The sequence below is a fragment of the Cheilinus undulatus genome, linkage group 15 (assembly GCF_018320785.1).
Source record: "Cheilinus undulatus linkage group 15, ASM1832078v1, whole genome shotgun sequence".
NCBI classification, from domain to species: domain Eukaryota; kingdom Metazoa; phylum Chordata; class Actinopteri; order Labriformes; family Labridae; genus Cheilinus; species Cheilinus undulatus.
In genome coordinates, this window is record NC_054879.1 from 70,001 (window position 1) to 90,899 (window position 20,899).

Sequence of the window (20,899 nt, forward strand, 5' to 3'; positions counted from 1 at the left end):
GGTGTAGTTTAGTAACAGTCTGGGCTAGTGTAGGTGTAATTTAGTACCAGTCTGGGCTAGTGTAGATGTAGTTTAGTACCAGTCTTGGCTGGTGTGGGTGTAGTTTAGTACCAGTCTGTGCTAGTGTAGGTGTAATTTAGTACCAGTCTGGGCTATTGTAGGTGTAGTTTAGTACCAGTCTGTGCTAGTGTAGGTGTAATTTAGTACCAGTCTGGGCTAGTGTAGGTGTAATTTAGTACCAGTCTGGGCTAGTGTAGATGTAATTTAGTCCCAGTCTGGGCTAGTGTAGGTGTAGTTTAGTACCAGTCTGTGCTAGTGTAGGTGTAATTTAGTACCAGTCTGGGCTAGTGTAGGTGTAATTTAGTACCAGTCTGGGCTAGTGTAGGTGTAGTTTAGTACCAGTCTGGGCTAGTGTAGGTGTAATTTAGTACCAGTCTGGGCTAGTGTAGGTGTAATTTAGTACCAGTCTGGGCTAGTGTAGGTGTAATTTAGTACCAGTCTGGGCTAGTGTAGATGTAGTGTAGTACCAGTCTGTGCTAGTGTAGGTGTAGTTTAGTAACAGTCTGGGCTAGTGTAGGTGTAATTTAGTACCAGTCTGGGCTAGTGTAGATGTAGTTTAGTACCAGTCTTGGCTGGTGTGGGTGTAGTTTAGTACCAGTCTGTGCTAGTGTAGGTGTAATTTAGTACCAGTCTGGGCTATTGTAGGTGTAGTTAAGTACCAGTCTGGGCTAGTGTAGGTGTAATTTAGTACCAGTCTGGGCTAGTGTAGGTGTAATTTAGTACCAGTCTGGGCTAGTGTAGATGTAGTTTAGTACCAGTCTTGGCTGGTGTGGGTGTAGTTTAGTACCAGTCTGTGCTAGTGTAGGTGTAATTTAGTACCAGTCTGGGCTATTGTAGGTGTAGTTAAGTACCAGTCTGGGCTAGTGTAGGTGTAATTTAGTACCAGTCTGGGCTATTGTAGGTGTAGTTAAGTACCAGTCTGGGCTAGTGTAGGTGTAATTTAGTAACAGTCTGGGCTAGTGTCGGGCTAGTTTAGTAACAGTTAGGGCTAGTGTAGGTGTAGTTCAGTACCAGTCTGGGCTAGTGTAGGTGTAGTTTACTACCAGTCTGGGCTAGTGTAGGTGTAGTTTACTACCAGTCTGGGCTAGTGTAGGTGTTGTTTAGTAACAGTTTGGGCTATTGTAGGTGTAGTTTAGTACCAGTCTGGGCTATTGTAGATGTAGTTAAGTACTAGTCTGGGCTAGTGTAGGTGTAGTTTAGTACCAGTCTGGGCTTGTGTAGGTGTTGTTTAGTAACAGTTTGGGCTATTGTAGGTGTAGTTAAGCACCAGTCTGGGCTAGTGTAGGTGTTGTTTAGTAACAGTTTGGGCTATTGTAGGTGTAGTTAAGTACCAGTCCGGGCTAGTGTAGGTCTAGTTTAGTACCAGTCTGGGCTAGTGTAGGTGTAGTTTTGTACCAGTCTGGGCTATTGTCGGTCTGGTTAAGTACCAGTCTGGGCTAGTGCAGGTCTAGTTTAGTACCAGTCTGGGCTAGTGTGGGGCCAGTTTTGTAACAGTCTGGGCCAGAGTAGGTGTAGTTTTTTAACAGTCTGGGCTATTGTCGGGCTAGTTTATTAACAGTCTGGGCTAGTGTTGGTCTAGTTTTTGATAAATGTAGTCTACAGAGAAACTATTTATTCATAAAGAATCTGCATTGATTTGACATCATGGCTAGAAATTGCTTATTAAACTTAGGATAAATTACTGTAATTTTCTGTGTCGCTGTTGTAGTTTTAGTCATCACAGATCTATTTTTGTTAGTCTCAGTCTAGTTTTAGTCATCACAGATCTACTTTTGTTAGTCTCAGTTTAGTTTTAGTCATCACAGATCTATTTTTGTTAGTCTCAGTCTAGTTTTAGTCGTCACAGATCTATTTTTGTTAGTCTCAGTCTAGTTTTAGTCATCACAGATCTATTTTTGTTAGTCTCAGTCTAGTTTTAGTCATCACAGATCTATTTTTGTTAGTCTCAGTCTAGTTTTAGTCGTCACAGATCTATTTTTGTTAGTCTCAGTCTAGTTTTAGTCATCACAGATCTATTTTTGTTAGTCTCAGTCTAGTTTTAGTCATCACAGATCTATTTTTGTTAGTCTCAGTCTAGTTTTAGTCATGAATTAACATCTGTTGAATATTTTTAGTCAGAGTTTTAGGTGATGAAATTCAGATGTCTTGACACTTGGCTTTTGACGGACCTTTAGCTCCGGGAATTCTCGGTGGCATTTAAAGCCTTTTGGAGGCATCCCAGTGAGAAAGGTCCCTCTGTACTAGTGTTAACACAGATGAACAGCACTCCTGAACCTGGTCTGACCAAAGACCGTTACCTGGACCTGTCATCATGAGACCACAGCCTGAATACACAGAAATACACAAGAGAACCAGTCCACAGAATATTCACAGACCAGAACATGCTGTGGTTTTAGCAGGACCAGAGTCTCAGTGAGGTCCCTGCAGTAATAACCAAGTGAGTTTTGTGCTGTGCCATAGTGAGAACCAGAGTGAGGTTCTAAAGTGAAACTGTAGAGTATGAAGCTCGTTCAGCGGAACCACAGAATCCCAGCCTTCTCAGTCAGGAGGTTTCATTCTCATCAAACAGAACTCTGTTTCCTAAAAAGTTAGGATGGTTTATAAAATGTGCTTAAAAACAAACTGTGATGATTCTGAAAATAATGAAAACAGCACAAAGACAACATGTCTGATGTTTTTATTTGAGTTTAGAATAAAATTATGTTTAGATAATCTTTTCTCTTTAACATTTCACTCACAACTGTCTAGGAAATGGAGCAGTCAGTAAGCACTGTTATTATGTATCAGATCTTTAGTAAAAGCTTAAGGTAATTGAAATAAATCTGAATGATTTTCTCTTACTGGTTAAATGTTTTGATGAGCTGATTTTTCTTTCATGACCACCCACTTCGTATTTTTGAAATGTGTCACAGTGAATGTTAGTTTGGCTGTTATTTTCCAGGGCTGGGAAATTAATCACAAATAAGATTAAATCACGGTATGACCTGCTGCAATTTACAAATCACAGAAGTTCAATATTTCTTTAATTTGAAATGTGTTGAAATACCAGTTTAATACATCTTTTTTGCAGCAGAGAATTAATGCACATTATGCAAACATTCAAGTGTCAATTTTCTATAATGGTTTACAAAAATACAAAATGAGTGATGACAACCTTAAACAAAGCAAGAGACATCACATTTACAATCTACCCCAGCCTCCTCCTTTATAGACTAAAGCTCCACCTCCTCCACCCCAGCCTCCTCCTTTATAGACTAAAGCTTCACCTCCTCCACCCCAGCCTCCTCCTTTTTAGACTAAAGCTCCACCTCCTCCACCCCAGCCTCCTCCTTTATAGACTAAAGCTCCACCTCCTCCACCCCAGCCTCCTCCTTTATAGACTAAAGCTCCACCTCCTCCACCCCAGCCTCCTCCTTTATAGACTAAAGCTTCACCTCCTCCACCCGAGCCTCCTCCTTTATAGACTAAAGCTCCACCTCCTCCACCCCAGCCTCCTCCTTTATAGACTAAAGCTTCACCTCCTCCACCCCAGCCTCCTCCTTTATAGACTAAAGCTTCACCTCCTCCACCCCAGCCTCCTCCTTTTTACACTAAAGCTCCACCTCCTCCACCCCAGCCTCCTCCTTTATAGACTAAAGCTTCACCTCCTCCACCCCAGCCTCCTCCTTTTTACACTAAAGCTCCACCTCCTCCACCCCAGCCTCCTCCTTTATAGACTAAAGCTCCACCTCCTCCACCCCAGCCTCCTCTTTTATAGACTAAAGCTTCACCTCCTCCACCCCAGCCTCCTCCTTTATAGACTAAAGCTCCACCTCCTCCACCCCAGCCTCCTCCTTTATAGACTAAAGCTCCACCTCCTCCACCCCAGCCTCCTCCTTTATAGACTAAAGCTCCACCTCCTCCACCCCAGCCTCCTTCTTTATAGACTAAAGCTTTACCTCCTCCACCCCAGCCTCCTCCTTTATAGACTAAAGCTCCACCTCCTCCACCCCAGCCTCCTCCTTTATAGACAACAGCTCCACCTCCTCCACCCCAGCCTCCTCCTTTATAGACTAAAGCTTGTTTCACCCTCATATTCAGATTCATGCTACTATGGATTCACTGATTCTGAAATAATTTCATTTGTTTCTGTAGACATAGTCTCATTTATGGAATTTTTTATTTCTTGAATTTGTCGAAAAATACAACAGCTCAACCCAAGTATAATTTGTATTAAATCCTAATATGTGGTGAAAGGATTGCACCATCCCTATCGTTATCAGTTATTTTATATTGTTATGGGGTTGTCATGATATACTAGCGTTAAATCATGCTTTAGGTAAAAATATCAACAATATCCTCACCTGTTCTAATAATGAAATTCCAGCCAATATTCAGACTGCTGTCTAACTTAACAGTGACAGTATAGAGGACGGAGGCTGGAGAGGAGTGAGGGGATCTTTGGATGCTTTATTCCTGTCTGATGAGATATCGTTGTTTCAAATAACAGATTTTTTAGTAAATTGATCAATAAAATATCAATGATTTGATGTTTTCATAATGATCAAACATAGACCAGTGGTTCTTAAAGTGGGGTTGGTCCCTGGACCCTGTAGGAGATCTCCAGATGCTTTCCCAAAAAGACAATGAGAATTTAAAACAATCTGAAATGCTGCATTTATTCATTATTACATTAAATAGCCACAGAGGAGTTACATTCTGAACACAGCCATAGTTATAGAGGTTTGTGCTCAAATGTGGATGTGTGCATGATGCACCATGGCACTCTTTAACTGCTTATGGGGGGGGGTCTGTGGGGTCAGGCTGAACAGTTTGGAAGACCCCTGATCTAGACAAAAACTTCCATCTGTAAAAAAAGCAGAAGTTTTGAATTATTACAGAACTTTGTGATTCTATCAAGCATCAGAAATTAAATCAATTAAAAGATGAGGATTCTGTGTTTTTGTAAGCCATGGTTTAGAGAACTGTCACTCTGACACCCATCCCTCTGACACCCATCCCTCTGACACCCGTCTCTCTGACACCCGTCCCTCTGACACCCGTCTCTTTGACACCCGTCCCTCTGAAACCCAACGCTCTGACAACTGACACTCTGACACCTGTCGCTCTGACACCCATCTCTCTGACACCCGTCCCTCTGACACCCGTCCCTCTGACATCTGTCTCTCTAACACACGTCTCTCTGACACCCGTCTCTCTGACACCCGTCCCTCTGACACCCATCCCTCTGACACCTGTCTCTCTGACACCCGTCCCTCTGACACCCGTCCCTCTGACACCCGTCTCTCTGACACCCGTCTCTCTGACACCCGTCCCTCTGACACCCGTCTCTTTGACACCCGTCCCTCTGACACCCGTCCCTCTGACATCTGTCTCTCTGACACCTGTCTCTCTGACATCTGTCTCTCTGACACCTGTCTCTCTGACACCCGTCCCTCTGACAACTGTAGCTGTGACACCTGTCCCGGTTCTGCACCATCTCCGTCTCTTGTCATGAACCTGAAGCGTAGACAGGGCAGTGGAGGCTGATGGGATGCCTGTTTGTTCTGCAGTTGTTTGGACTCATTAAAGGGATGTTTCATAGACTTGATTGTGGGTTTGTAGGAGATCCACTGACTCATCAGTTTAGCCGTATTAACCCCTCGCTGCCCGTTCACGGGGCTCTCCCTCCCCTCGGGGAAATGGTTGACATTAACCCTTGGTGTGCTGCTGCTCCTCGTAGCTTCAGTGGGCAGGAAGGTGTTTCGGTGAGATGAGTGTGTGGAATCCCCCGGCGTGGTTTTCACAGGAACTCTGAGACTGTTTAAGGTGGAATGGTTGGTTTCATCTCCATCAGTGATGTACTGACAGACTTCCCGTCAGACACGCTGAACGCTGAGGCGTTTTTGATTCCACCTCATGTTTCAGTGCTGAGTTTCACTTCTCTGTCTTCTTGTGCTGTTATTAGCGTGTGTCATGGTTTCATTATTTTAGATGTGACTCATTTCTACAGCTCCATCAGCTCTAATAGCCTTCATGTCTCTGCAGACTTTATTATCTTCTATGTCTACTTTACATCTGCTCAAACATATTCATGTTTTTACCTCTTCATCGCTGGCTTTCCTGCCCTTTTCTGTCCTGATTCCTCTCTTTCCTGGTTCTGACTTCAAACTCCCACCAGTAGGGGGCTCTCATTCAAAACGATAACAGAAGCTGCTGAGTGGAGCTGTTTCAATGTGCCCACCTGTCTGTAGCCTTCTATAGCTCAGATTTTACAGTCTGATCAATGAGAGCTCTATAAGGAGTTTTAACTCCACAGTAAATCCCCGTCCTGGTTTCATGGCCCTGAGACCGTTGTGGTTATCATACCAGCATATCTTCATGGTCTTTAAAGGACTGGTTCTCCACTAAACTGGGTCATGAAGGTGTCAGAGAGATTGACTCTTATTTATCTGGATAGAAAAGTTGTTTTTCCTGATCAGGAGAAATGGCTGAAGATGACTCATACATGTGTGTCCTCCTGCAGAGGTGTGAACATGCTGGATTTATCCTGTCTCTTTGTTTAATCCTGCTTCGCACTATTCAGGGTCAAACATAAAAACTAGGGATGCACCGATACCGACCCTGGTATTGGGTATTGGCCCGATCCAGACCCTCAAAGCTGGATCTGGTATTGGTGGGAAGGGGCCGATCCATGGTGCCAATCTAGACAACCAGCTTTAAGCCTTTTTACAAGGTTGGTTGCTCTATTTTCCCACTTTGTTTGCAGTATGTGGGTACAAGCACAGTTCTGTTTCTTTGTTTATGCTGCATTACCAGTCTACAGGGATTAAAAGGTTACAGTTCAATCATAATTTCTGTAAGTTCTGAAGTGTTGTTTTTACCAACCTGCTGGTAAACATCAAACACTTTATAGTTTAAATAGATATCCACTTCAGTTATCTACACATACTCATTTTTTGCCTTTTACCCAAAACAATTACTAGTCTATCTACAGTAGGGCATGCAGGCTATTCTTTTAACACTGGAATCAGATCAGTATCGGTATCGGTCCATACCCAAAGCCCAGGTATCGGGACCAGAAACGGTGGATCGGTGCATCCCTAATAAAAACATGGTTATGTCCTTAAAGCTGTCAGTGCGGCTCCTCACTCTCGTTTTAATAACGTCTGTTTCTGACTAAACATTCCAGCTGATGGCTGCACTGGCAGCCAGCTCACAATGTAACAGCGCCCCCTACTGTGACTCTGGCAAATCATGCTGAAGCTGGGTGGCCCTGTGTAGACCGGAGCTTTGCAGGATGGATTTGTCTGATGACAGACATGGAATCAGGCATATATATCTGCATGTACGTTAACTTTTTTTGCCCATAGCTCTGGTGCTACAGAGGTCGACAATCTTGTAGCTCAGAACAAAATCCTGTAGCACGATATTTGTTACATCTCTAAAACCAACATGTAACCAAAATATATTCTTGTTAAATGAATGTAGTTGAAATACAACACAAACCAGCCTAAACTGCAGCCCTACGTTAATGTCTGACAAAGCTAACAGCCAATCATTGTTGAGAATTTTGGGGTGCAGCAGAGAAGAGACGGTGACGGTTCATCCCCACAGAGCTACTCTACGGCCATAGAGCTGACTAACTATAGCAGTGTAGGTGCTTGAGGGCGTCAGGAGCAGGATGATTTAGAAATCAGACCTTAGACAGATCAGAGGGGACCATGAGCTCCATTCAGGCTGCTACTTTTATTTGTATTCATCATTTTTTAACTTTAACCCTACCACAGACAGCAGGACTAACTCTGGACAGGTTTCTATCCTAATACACTGGGCGTGTCCAAACTGTGGTTCAGGGCCCTCTGATGATCTCAGAGATGGTTTATGCTGTCCTCCGTGGCGCTCAGGTGCTCTGGGCTCTTGAACCGGTCCAGGTGAGAGCACCTGAAGGTGGACCCGGTCTGCTGTGGTCCAGAGAGAGTCCTGATCCTGACTCCTGAGTTCAAAGTTGTCTGAATGTCACGGCGGGGCCGTTAATCACGCCATCGCACACGTCCACATTTCCATATTCAGAGTATTTAGGCCTCAGCATTCAGGAATAGATTGGACGTTTGGAGCACAATGAGCACATTATGTTTCCGTCTCCAATCAGATGGTGACACATTGACCCCGCGCTGCTCTCGCCGTGTTCGCTGTGAGCTCATTTCCTGCAGCTGATGGGAGCAGATACTGCTGATGAGCGGTCTGTGGCCCGCTGAGTGCTGCTCCCCTCCCATTGTGGCCGATAAATGGACACACTGGAATCACTGGGAGCTTCCTGCTGCAGAGTAATGGACTGAGCTCTCCCTCATTGTGTTGCAACACAAACATATTATTATTATCATCATTATTACAGCTGTGGTCTGCTGTAAACTTCACTTTCTGTTTCATTCAGAGTCACTACCACACACTGGTGCATGCATGCACTCACACACTGAATAACCACCATAACTGAGGACTGCTCTTATAAAACATCATTTCTACACCGCCATCATCTCTGAACGTTCACACTGAGGCTTGAAGAAAACAACCTCATATCTGCTGACCTCCTCACTTTTACTATGACCCTCACATGGGTCCAGGGCCAGAGGTTGGGAACCAACAGTTCACATGTAAATACTGACACAGACAGGCTCAAGAGTATACGGTCAGAGGTGATGTCTTCAGATACCTGACTGTTTGACCAACGCCCTCAGTACTTAAGATACAAGGTTCCATTAAGGAACCGAATATATTTAGGGCCCGAGCACCGACCTCGGACGGCGAGGACCCTATGGAAAACTGTAGCCGTTCTGTCCAAACAATCGCTAACATGCTCAAAAACTCACCAAACCTTCACCCAAAACTGTCCCAGAGTGAAATTTTCCTATTCTGGTGGACCTGTGCAAATCCATCAAGCAGTCGTCACTGGGCGGGGCCAAAAGTGCGATGGGGTGTGGGTAACACCTACATGCACCAGAATTGGTACACATGTTTATCATGTGAGGTGAACAGAAAATTACATTATGGAACCGAACTACAAACCTTTTTTCGTCAAATTTTGGTGTTTTTGGAAAAGCACACATTTCGCATTTGAACGAACTCCGCCGAGGGATTTCAACTGATGGATTCCAGAATTTTTTTGTATAAATTAGACCAACTGGAGATCTTAACACTGAACTGTAAAATGTAAATGTAAATAGTTTTGGGAGAGGAATGTGAGGCCATGCTGTTGTGATGGATGTGGTATGTGGTTTAGCATGGTCTTGTTGACAGAGTCACGGCCTTCCCTGACAGAGACGTTGTCTGGATGGGAGCATATGTTGCTCTAAAACCTAAAAAAATGTCATTTAATAAAGAACACACCTGACAGTGTTTGCTGTGATAATGATGGGTCATAGAATAATGATTATAAAGGAGACAGGAGGTCAACATGTTTAACAGTCATGCTTTATTTATGTTGAAGTCAGGAAACAGTTTACTCTGACCTACCTCCTCTAACATTATCAAATATCAGATTCTGATAAATGAATCCCTCTTCCTCTTGACTTCAGGGTTGTGATTCTCCCAGCGTCCTGCTGGTGGAGCCGTTTTATGGTGGCTCTCACAAACAGCTGATCGATCTGCTGAAGGTCAGCCTCTCCAATGTTGCCGCCTTCACGCTGCCCGCCAAGAAATGGCACTGGAGGGCGAGAACGGCGGCACTGTACTTCAGCCAGAACATCCCAGCATGTCACTCCTACAGGTGAGAGCACGAGTGATGTCATACAGGTGATGTCATACAGGTGATGTCATACAGGTATCATCAATATGATAGGACTGTTTATTGATTGCCATGTTTTACTACAAACTGAATGTAAATAGTTAATCTGGTGTTAATGACTCAGACGTAGGTATTAGTTGGATGTTATAGTTAATCTGGTGTTAATGACTCAGACGTAGGTATTAGTTGGATGTTAATAGTTAATCTGGTGTTAATGACTCAGAGACGTAGGTATTAGTTGGATGTTATAGTTAATCTGGTGTTAATGACTCAGACGTAGGTATTAGTTGGATGTTAATAGTTAATCTGGTGTTAATGACTCAGACGTAGGTATTAGTTGGATGTTAATAGTTAATCTGGTGTTAATGACTCAGACGTAGGTATTAGTTGGATGTTAATAGTTAATCTGGTGTTAATGACTCAGACGTAGGTATTAGTTGGATGTTAATAGTTAATCTGGTGTTAATGACTCAGACGTAGGTATTAGTTGGATGTTAATAGTTAATCTGGTGTTAATGACTCAGACGTAGGTATTAGTTGGATGTTAATAGTTAATCTGGTGTTAATGACTCAGACGTAGGTATTAGTTGGATGTTATAGTTAATCTGGTGTTAATGACTCAGAGACGTAGGTATTAGTTGGATGTTAATAGTTAATCTGGTGTTAATGACTCAGACGTAGGTATTAGTTGGATGTTAATAGTTAATCTGGTGTTAATGACTCAGACGTAGGTATTAGTTGGATGTTATAGTTAATCTGGTGTTAATGACTCAGACGTAGGTATTAGTTGGATGTTAATAGTTAATCTGGTGTTAATGACTCAGACGTAGGTATTAGTTGGATGTTAATAGTTAATCTGGTGTTAATGACTCAGAGACGTAGGTATTAGTTGGATGTTAATAGTTAATCTGGTGTTAATGACTCAGACGTAGGTATTAGTTGGATGTTAATAGTTAATCTGGTGTTAATGACTCAGAGACGTAGGTATTAGTTGGATGTTAATAGTTAATCTGGTGTTAATGACTCAGAGACGTAGGTATTAGTTGGATGTTAATAGTTAATCTGGTGTTAATGACTCAGAGACGTAGGTATTAGTTGGATGTTATAGTTAATCTGGTGTTAATGACTCAGACGTAGGTATTAGTTGGATGTTAATAGTTAATCTGGTGTTAATGACTCAGACGTAGGTATTAGTTGGATGTTAATAGTTAATCTGGTGTTAATGACTCAGACGTAGGTATTAGTTGGATGTTAATAGTTAATCTGGTGTTAATGACTCAGACGTAGGTATTAGTTGGATGTTAATAGTTAATCTGGTGTTAATGACTCAGACGTAGGTATTAGTTGGATGTTATAGTTAATCTGGTGTTAATGACTCAGAGACGTAGGTATTAGTTGGATGTTAATAGTTAATCTGGTGTTAATGACTCAGGCGTAGGTATTAGTTGGATGTTAATAGTTAATCTGGTGTTAATGACTCAGGCGTAGGTATTAGTTGGATGTTATAGTTAATCTGGTGTTAATGACTCAGACGTAGGTATTAGTTGGATGTTAATAGTTAATCTGGTGTTAATGACTCAGACGTAGGTATTATTTGGATGTTAATAGTTAATCTGGTTTTAATGACTCAGAGGCGTAGGTATTAGTTGGATGTTAATAGTTAATCTGGTGTTAATGACTCAGACGTAGGTATTATTTGGATGTTAATAGTTAATCTGGTGTTAATGACTCAGAGAGGTATTAGTTGGATGTTAATAGTTAATCTGGTGTTAATGACTCAGAGGCGTAGGTATTAGTTGGATGTTAATAGTTAATCTGGTGTTAATGACTCAGAGGCGTAGGTATTAGTTGGATGTTATAGTTAATCTGGTGTTAATGACTCAGAGACGTAGGTATTAGTTGGATGTTAATAGTTAATCTGGTGTTAATGACTCAGAGACGTAGGTATTAGTTGGATGTTAATAGTTAATCTGGTGTTAATGACTCAGAGACGTAGGTATTAGTTGGATGTTATAGTTAATCTGGTGTTAATGACTCAGACGTAGGTATTAGTTGGATGTTAATAGTTAATCTGGTGTTAATGACTCAGACGTAGGTATTAGTTGGATGTTATAGTTAATCTGGTGTTAATGACTCAGAGACGTAGGTATTAGTTGGATGTTAATAGTTAATCTGGTGTTAATGACTCAGACGTAGGTATTAGTTGGATGTTATAGTTAATCTGGTGTTAATGACTCAGAGACGTAGGTATTAGTTGGATGTTAATAGTTAATCTGGTGTTAATGACTCAGACGTAGGTATTAGTTGGATGTTAATAGTTAATCTGGTGTTAATGACTCAGACGTAGGTATTAGTTGGATGTTAATAGTTAATCTGGTGTTAATGACTCAGAGACGTAGGTATTAGTTGGATGTTATAGTTAATCTGGTGTTAATGACTCAGACGTAGGTATTAGTTGGATGTTAATAGTTAATCTGGTGTTAATGACTCAGACGTAGGTATTAGTTGGATGTTAATAGTTAATCTGGTGTTAATGACTCAGACGTAGGTATTAGTTGGATGTTAATAGTTAATCTGGTGTTAATGACTCAGACGTAGGTATTAGTTGGATGTTAATAGTTAATCTGGTGTTAATGACTCAGAGATGTAGGTATTAGTTGGATGTTAATAGTTAATCTGGTGTTAATGACTCAGACGTAGGTATTAGTTGGATGTTAATAGTTAATCTGGTGTTAATGACTCAGACGTAGGTATTAGTTGGATGTTAATAGTTAATCTGGTGTTAATGACTCAGACGTAGGTATTAGTTGGATGTTAATAGTTAATCTGGTGTTAATGACTCAGACGTAGGTATTAGTTGGATGTTAATAGTTAATCTGGTGTTAATGACTCAGACGTAGGTATTAGTTGGATGTTATAGTTAATCTGGTGTTAATGACTCAGAGACGTAGGTATTAGTTGGATGTTAATAGTTAATCTGGTGTTAATGACTCAGACGTAGGTATTAGTTGGATGTTAATAGTTAATCTGGTGTTAATGACTCAGACGTAGGTATTAGTTGGATGTTATAGTTAATCTGGTGTTAATGACTCAGAGACGTAGGTATTAGTTGGATGTTAATAGTTAATCTGGTGTTAATGACTCAGACGTAGGTATTATTTGGATGTTAATAGTTAATCTGGTGTTAATGACTCAGAGACGTAGGTATTAGTTGGATGTTAATAGTTAATCTGGTGTTAATGACTCAGACGTAGGTATTAGTTGGATGTTAATAGTTAATCTGGTGTTAATGACTCAGAGACGTAGGTATTAGTTGGATGTTAATAGTTAATCTGGTGTTAATGACTCAGAGACGTAGGTATTAGTTGGATGTTAATAGTTAATCTGGTGTTAATGACTCAGAGACGTAGGTATTAGTTGGATGTTATAGTTAATCTGGTGTTAATGACTCAGACGTAGGTATTAGTTGGATGTTAATAGTTAATCTGGTGTTAATGACTCAGAGACGTAGGTATTAGTTGGATGTTATAGTTAATCTGGTGTTAATGACTCAGAGACGTAGGTATTAGTTGGATGTTATAGTTAATCTGGTGTTAATGACTCAGACGTAGGTATTAGTTGGATGTTAATAGTTAATCTGGTGTTAATGACTCAGACGTAGGTATTAGTTGGATGTTATAGTTAATCTGGTGTTAATGACTCAGAGACGTAGGTATTAGTTGGATGTTATAGTTAATCTGGTGTTAATGACTCAGAGACGTAGGTATTAGTTGGATGTTATAGTTAATCTGGTGTTAATGACTCAGAGACGTAGGTATTAGTTGGATGTTAATAGTTAATCTGGTGTTAATGACTCAGACGTAGGTATTAGTTGGATGTTATAGTTAATCTGGTGTTAATGACTCAGACGTAGGTATTAGTTGGATGTTAATAGTTAATCTGGTGTTAATGACTCAGACGTAGGTATTAGTTGGATGTTAATAGTTAATCTGGTGTTAATGACTCAGACGTAGGTATTAGTTGGATGTTATAGTTAATCTGGTGTTAATGACTCAGACGTAGGTATTAGTTGGATGTTAATAGTTAATCTGGTGTTAATGACTCAGACGTAGGTATTAGTTGGATGTTAATAGTTAATCTGGTGTTAATGACTCAGACGTAGGTATTAGTTGGATGTTATAGTTAATCTGGTGTTAATGACTCAGACGTAGGTATTAGTTGGATGTTATAGTTAATCTGGTGTTAATGACTCAGAGACGTAGGTATTAGTTGGATGTTATAGTTAATCTGGTGTTAATGACTCAGAGACGTAGGTATTAGTTGGATGTTAATAGTTAATCTGGTGTTAATGACTCAGACGTAGGTATTAGTTGGATGTTAATAGTTAATCTGGTGTTAATGACTCAGACGTAGGTATTAGTTGGATGTTATAGTTAATCTGGTGTTAATGACTCAGAGACGTAGGTATTAGTTGGATGTTATAGTTAATCTGGTGTTAATGACTCAGAGACGTAGGTATTAGTTGGATGTTATAGTTAATCTGGTGTTAATGACTCAGAGACGTAGGTATTAGTTGGATGTTATAGTTAATCTGGTGTTAATGACTCAGACGTAGGTATTAGTTGGATGTTAATAGTTAATCTGGTGTTAATGACTCAGACGTAGGTATTAGTTGGATGTTAATAGTTAATCTGGTGTTAATGACTCAGACGTAGGTATTAGTTGGATGTTAATAGTTAATCTGGTGTTAATGACTCAGACGTAGGTATTAGTTGGATGTTAATAGTTAATCTGGTGTTAATGACTCAGACGTAGGTATTAGTTGGATGTTAATAGTTAATCTGGTGTTAATGACTCAGACGTAGGTATTAGTTGGATGTTAATAGTTAATCTGGTGTTAATGACTCAGACGTAGGTATTAGTTGGATGTTAATAGTTAATCTGGTGTTAATGACTCAGACGTAGGTATTAGTTGGATGTTAATAGTTAATCTGGTGTTAATGACTCAGACGTAGGTATTAGTTGGATGTTAATAGTTAATCTGGTGTTAATGACTCAGACGTAGGTATTAGTTGGATGTTAATAGTTAATCTGGTGTTAATGACTCAGACGTAGGTATTAGTTGGATGTTAATAGTTAATCTGGTGTTAATGACTCAGTAGGTATTAGTTGGATGTTAATAGTTAATCTGGTGTTAATGACTCAGACGTAGGTATTAGTTGGATGTTAATAGTTAATCTGGTGTTAATGACTCAGACGTAGGTATTAGTTGGATGTTATAGTTAATCTGGTGTTAATGACTCAGACGTAGGTATTAGTTGGATGTTATAGTTAATCTGGTGTTAATGACTCAGAGACGTAGGTATTAGTTGGATGTTAATAGTTAATCTGGTGTTAATGACTCAGACGTAGGTATTAGTTGGATGTTAATAGTTAATCTGGTGTTAATGACTCAGAGACGTAGGTATTAGTTGGATGTTATAGTTAATCTGGTGTTAATGACTCAGAGACGTAGGTATTAGTTGGATGTTATAGTTAATCTGGTGTTAATGACTCAGAGACGTAGGTATTAGTTGGATGTTATAGTTAATCTGGTGTTAATGACTCAGAGACGTAGGTATTAGTTGGATGTTATAGTTAATCTGGTGTTAATGACTCAGAGACGTAGGTATTAGTTGGATGTTAATAGTTAATCTGGTGTTAATGACTCAGACGTAGGTATTAGTTGGATGTTAATAGTTAATCTGGTGTTAATGACTCAGACGTAGGTATGAGTTGGATGTTAATAGTTAATCTGGTGTTAATGACTCAGACGTAGGTATTAGTTGGATGTTAATAGTTAATCTGGTGTTAATGACTCAGACGTAGGTATTAGTTGGATGTTAATAGTTAATCTGGTGTTAATGACTCAGACGTAGGTATTAGTTGGATGTTAATAGTTAATCTGGTGTTAATGACTCAGACGTAGGTATTAGTTGGATGTTAATAGTTAATCTGGTGTTAATGACTCAGACGTAGGTATTAGTTGGATGTTAATAGTTAATCTGGTGTTAATGACTCAGACGTAGGTATTAGTTGGATGTTAATAGTTAATCTGGTGTTAATGACTCAGACGTAGGTATTAGTTGGATGTTAATAGTTAATCTGGTGTTAATGACTCAGACGTAGGTATTAGTTGGATGTTATAGTTAATCTGGTGTTAATGACTCAGACGTAGGTATTAGTTGGATGTTATAGTTAATCTGGTGTTAATGACTCAGACGTAGGTATTAGTTGGATGTTAATAGTTAATCTGGTGTTAATGACTCAGACGTAGGTATTAGTTGGATGTTAATAGTTAATCTGGTGTTAATGACTCAGACGTAGGTATTAGTTGGATGTTAATAGTTAATCTGGTGTTAATGACTCAGACGTAGGTATTAGTTGGATGTTATAGTTAATCTGGTGTTAATGACTCAGAGACGTAGGTATTAGTTGGATGTTATAGTTAATCTGGTGTTAATGACTCAGAGACGTAGGTATTAGTTGGATGTTATAGTTAATCTGGTGTTAATGACTCAGACGTAGGTATTAGTTGGATGTTAATAGTTAATCTGGTGTTAATGACTCAGAGACGTAGGTATTAGTTGGATGTTATAGTTAATCTGGTGTTAATGACTCAGAGACGTAGGTATTAGTTGGATGTTATAGTTAATCTGGTGTTAATGACTCAGACGTAGGTATTAGTTGGATGTTAATAGTTAATCTGGTGTTAATGACTCAGACGTAGGTATTAGTTGGATGTTAATAGTTAATCTGGTGTTAATGACTCAGACGTAGGTATTAGTTGGATGTTAATAGTTAATCTGGTGTTAATGACTCAGACGTAGGTATTAGTTGGATGTTAATAGTTAATCTGGTGTTAATGACTCAGAGACGTAGGTATTAGTTGGATGTTAATAGTTAATCTGGTGTTAATGACTCAGACGTAGGTATTAGTTGGATGTTAATAGTTAATCTGGTGTTAATGACTCAGAGACGTAGGTATTAGTTGGATGTTAATAGTTAATCTGGTGTTAATGACTCAGAGACGTAGGTATTAGTTGGATGTTAATAGTTAATCTGGTGTTAATGACTCAGACGTAGGTATTAGTTGGATGTTAATAGTTAATCTGGTGTTAATGACTCAGACGTAGGTATTAGTTGGATGTTAATAGTTAATCTGGTGTTAATGACTCAGACGTAGGTATTAGTTGGATGTTAATAGTTAATCTGGTGTTAATGACTCAGACGTAGGTATTAGTTGGATGTTAATAGTTAATCTGGTGTTAATGACTCAGAGACGTAGGTATTAGTTGGATGTTATAGTTAATCTGGTGTTAATGACTCAGACGTAGGTATTAGTTGGATGTTAATAGTTAATCTGGTGTTAATGACTCAGAGACGTAGGTATTAGTTGGATGTTATAGTTAATCTGGTGTTAATGACTCAGAGACCTTTTCTGGATACCTTGCCCTCAGACATATCTGTCCTGAGACATAGATGAGTGAATCAACCTTTCCATTGACAATATTTAGAAATACCTTTTAGCCAACACTGACATTTGGCTGTAGTTCAGACCTAAAACTTCTGTCCAAACTGACGTTAAAGTGTCAGGATTGATGATGAGTTAAGATAAAGTCTTCAGCTGATAAAGGTCTGTTGGTCCAGTCTGAAACTACTTTATTTGCTCATACAGCTGATGTATACAGCTGGCAGGTTTAGAGACAAACATGAAGAAATGAAATGTTCCTATCTGTTGATACCGCTATCGTGCATCCCTGATTATACCCAGGTCTCAGTATGGTTGTCATGTCTGGGTTCTTCATTCAGAGCTAGGGTTTAAAGGGCTGATAAGCAGAGCAGGAAACAGCAGGGCCTCTCTGTGTTGGAGGTATCTCTGTGAGTACCTGAGTCCTGAAACCATCCCCTCTCTAGTTTATATAAGAATCCTGTTTGTGTTGTTCTTCCTCTCCAGAGTTCTCTTCAGCAGCTCAGTCCTTAACCTCTGTGAGCTGGTGGCTCTCAGACCAGATCTGTCCCGTCTAAAGAAGGTCCTGTACTTCCACGAGAACCAGTTGGTCTACCCGGTCCGTAAAGACCAGGACAGAGACTTCCAGTATGGATACAACCAGGTCCTCTCATGGTGAGCCACTAAAGACTTTATTTATTTATTTATGTGGTTGTTAGGGTGGGGGATGGTATGTTTTAGGAGTGTGAATCTGTCCCTCTCAAGTCCATTTGATTCTCAATTTACTGACCATTCATTCATTCAACGATTTGGTCCGGTCTGACTCGTCTGATTCGTCCACATGACCTGATTTCTGAGGTGCAGAACTGTACCTGAAAGAAGTTTCAGTGATGACCGGTGAAACACATCCAGCTACCTAGCAAGCAGCTGTGTCGAACAGAACTCCTGTTTAAAGGTCAAAGATCGCACAAGACTAAAGAGGCTGAACCAGAGCATGGTGGGCTACGAAAACAAGCAGCATCTCTAAGGTTAAAACCAGTCCAAAGACTGATTCATGCTTCATCTTTACTGATCCAGGGCTCCACAGACCGATGCACTCAGACCTTTGACCTTAAGATCTGTTAACTGATCTATATCAGTTTGTTCTTTATACCACTAGTATGTATGATAAGCTACCATCAGTCAGCAGCTCTTTATCCTGAAAATTAAACTTTTTATTTATGAAATATAAATCACATCAGATTCTTGTGACATCAGCAGAATGAGGAATATTTCTAAATGTTATTTAAACGAATAAATATCCTAGAAGTCACTAACATTAGGACTCATCCGTCTCTGTCAGAGCTAAAAATAAAAACCTCCTGAGGTTTAGTTCTACTCACAGACGGTCTGTGGACCAGAGTGTGGTCATTAATTCAGTATTAACACTCAAAGTCCTCATAATAGGGTTAATTGAATCTAGCATGCTTCTGCTTGTTGTCTGACCTCGTTAAACCATCATGTAGAGGTGTGATGGAGCGTGAAGCCTTAATGTGACACCAACAGAGCTAAAGATAAAAAATTATCATAAATCACTGTCAAATTACTGCAGATGTCTCCTTTTATAAAGCTTCTCCTCATGAAATCATCCAAATTCAGAGATAAACACAGACATCACATTAGAATATGGTAATTAGGTTTGCACTCTGACACGCGTCAGCTCTTTAAAACACGTTAACATCTAAACCAGAAATAATCGGACACCATCATGAAGACGTCAAAATAATCTGATATATTCAGTCATAATGAACCCTTTACATTAGGATAATTAGTTCAGCAGTTCAAACTTAAACTACTGCTGCAAGCAGCACTGACCGGCCCTCGCACCTTTGGGCACACCGGGATTGGGGTTTGTGTACATCGGGGTTGGTGCACGTCGGGGTTGGTGCACGTCGGGCTTGGTGCACGTCAGGGTTGGTGCCGCCGGGGTTGGTGCACATTGCGGCTGGTGCACGTCGGGGTTGGTGCACATCGGGGTTGGTGCACGGTAGGGTTGGTGCCGTAGGGGTTGGTGCACGTAAGGGTTGGTGCATGTCGCGGCTGGTGCACGTTTGGGGTTGGTGCCGTTGGGGTTGGTGCTGTTGGGGTTGGTGCACGTTGGGGTTGGTGCCGTTGGGGTTGGTGCCGTTGGGGTTGGTGCACGTTGGGGTTGGTGCCGTCAAGCGATGGGGGCCGTTGGGGTTGGTGCACGTTGGGGTTGGTGCACGTTAAGGTTGGTGCCGTTGGGGTTGGTGCACGTTGGGGTTGGTGCTGTCGGGGTTGGTGCACGTTGGGGTTGGTGCCGTTGAGGTTGGTGCACATTGGGGTTGGTGCACGTCAGGGTTGGTGCATGTTTGGGGTTGGTGCACGTCGGGGTTGGTGCACGTCAGGGTTGGTGCCGTTGGGGTTGGTGCCGTTGGGGTTGGTGCATGTCGGGGTTGGTGCCGTCGGGGTTGGTGCCGTTGGGGTTGGTGCACGTCGGGGTTGGTGCACGTCAGGGTTGGTGCCGTTGGGGTTGGTGCCGTTGAGGTTGGTGCACGTTGGGGTTGGTGCCGTTGGGGTTGGTGCACGTTGGGGTTTGGTGCCGTTGGGGTTGGTGCCGTTGAGGTTGGTGCACGTTGGGGTTGGTGCCGTTGGGGTTGGTGCACGTTGGGGTTTGGTGCCGTTGGGGTTGGTGCCGTTGGGGTTGGTGCCGTTGAGGTTGGTGCACGCTGGGGTTGGTGCTGTCGGGGTTGGTGCAGTTGGGGTTGGTGCCGTTGGGGTTGATGCACGTTGGGGTTGGTGCCGTCAAGTGGTGGGGGCTGTTGGGGTTGGTGCACGTTGGGGTTGGTGCTGTTAGGTTTGGTGCCGTTGGGGTTGGTGCACGTTGGGGTTGGTGCCGTTGGGGTTGGTGCACGTTGGGGTTTGGTGCCGTTGGGGTTGGTGCACATTGGGGTTTGTGCCGTTGGGGTTGGTGCCGTTGGGGTTGGTGCCGTTGGGGTTGGTGCATGTCGGGGTTGGTGCCGTTGGGGTTGGTGCACGTCAGGGTTGGTGCACATCAGGGGTGCTGCATGTCGGCCTGGTGCACATTGGCCTGGAGCATGCCATGGCTGATTGAAACAGCTATCATCTCATGTCTTTTACAGACAGCACTGAGTGAGAGCGCGACGGTAGTGACTGAGGAAATTAATGCAGCGAGTTCTGAGCATTACCAACGTTTGTAGCTGTCCTATTTGAAAGTTCTAGTTTTACTTGTTATAGGTCTTAGAGGTGCCGTTGGGGTTGGTGCACGTTGGGGTTGGTGCCGTTGGGGTTGGTGCACGTTGGGGTTGGTGCCATTGGGGTTGGTGCACTTTGGGGTTGGTGCCGTTGGGGTTGTTGCACGTTGGGGTTTGGTGCTGTTGGGGTTGGTGCACATTGGGGTTGGTGTACGTCGGGGTTGGTGCACGTCAGGGGTGGTGCATGTTGGCCTGGAGCATGCCATGGCTGATTGAAACAGCTATCATCTCATGTCTTTTACAGACAGCACTGAGTGAGAGCGCGACGGTAGTGACTGAGGAAATTAATACAGCGAGTTCTGAGCATTACCAACG

General features: G+C 41.7%; 1 protein-coding gene across 1 annotated transcript in view; it reads left to right on the plus strand.

Moving 5' to 3' along the window:
- Positions 1-20,899, plus strand: part of gtdc1 (glycosyltransferase-like domain containing 1) — a 157,574-nt gene that overhangs the window by 19,238 nt on the left and 117,437 nt on the right. Inside the window, exons 2-3 of the mRNA XM_041807427.1 lie at positions 9,612-9,802; positions 17,817-17,984. Of these exons, the coding sequence (XP_041663361.1) occupies positions 9,612-9,802; positions 17,817-17,984 (359 nt within the window). The remainder of the gene's footprint in view (positions 1-9,611; positions 9,803-17,816; positions 17,985-20,899) is intronic.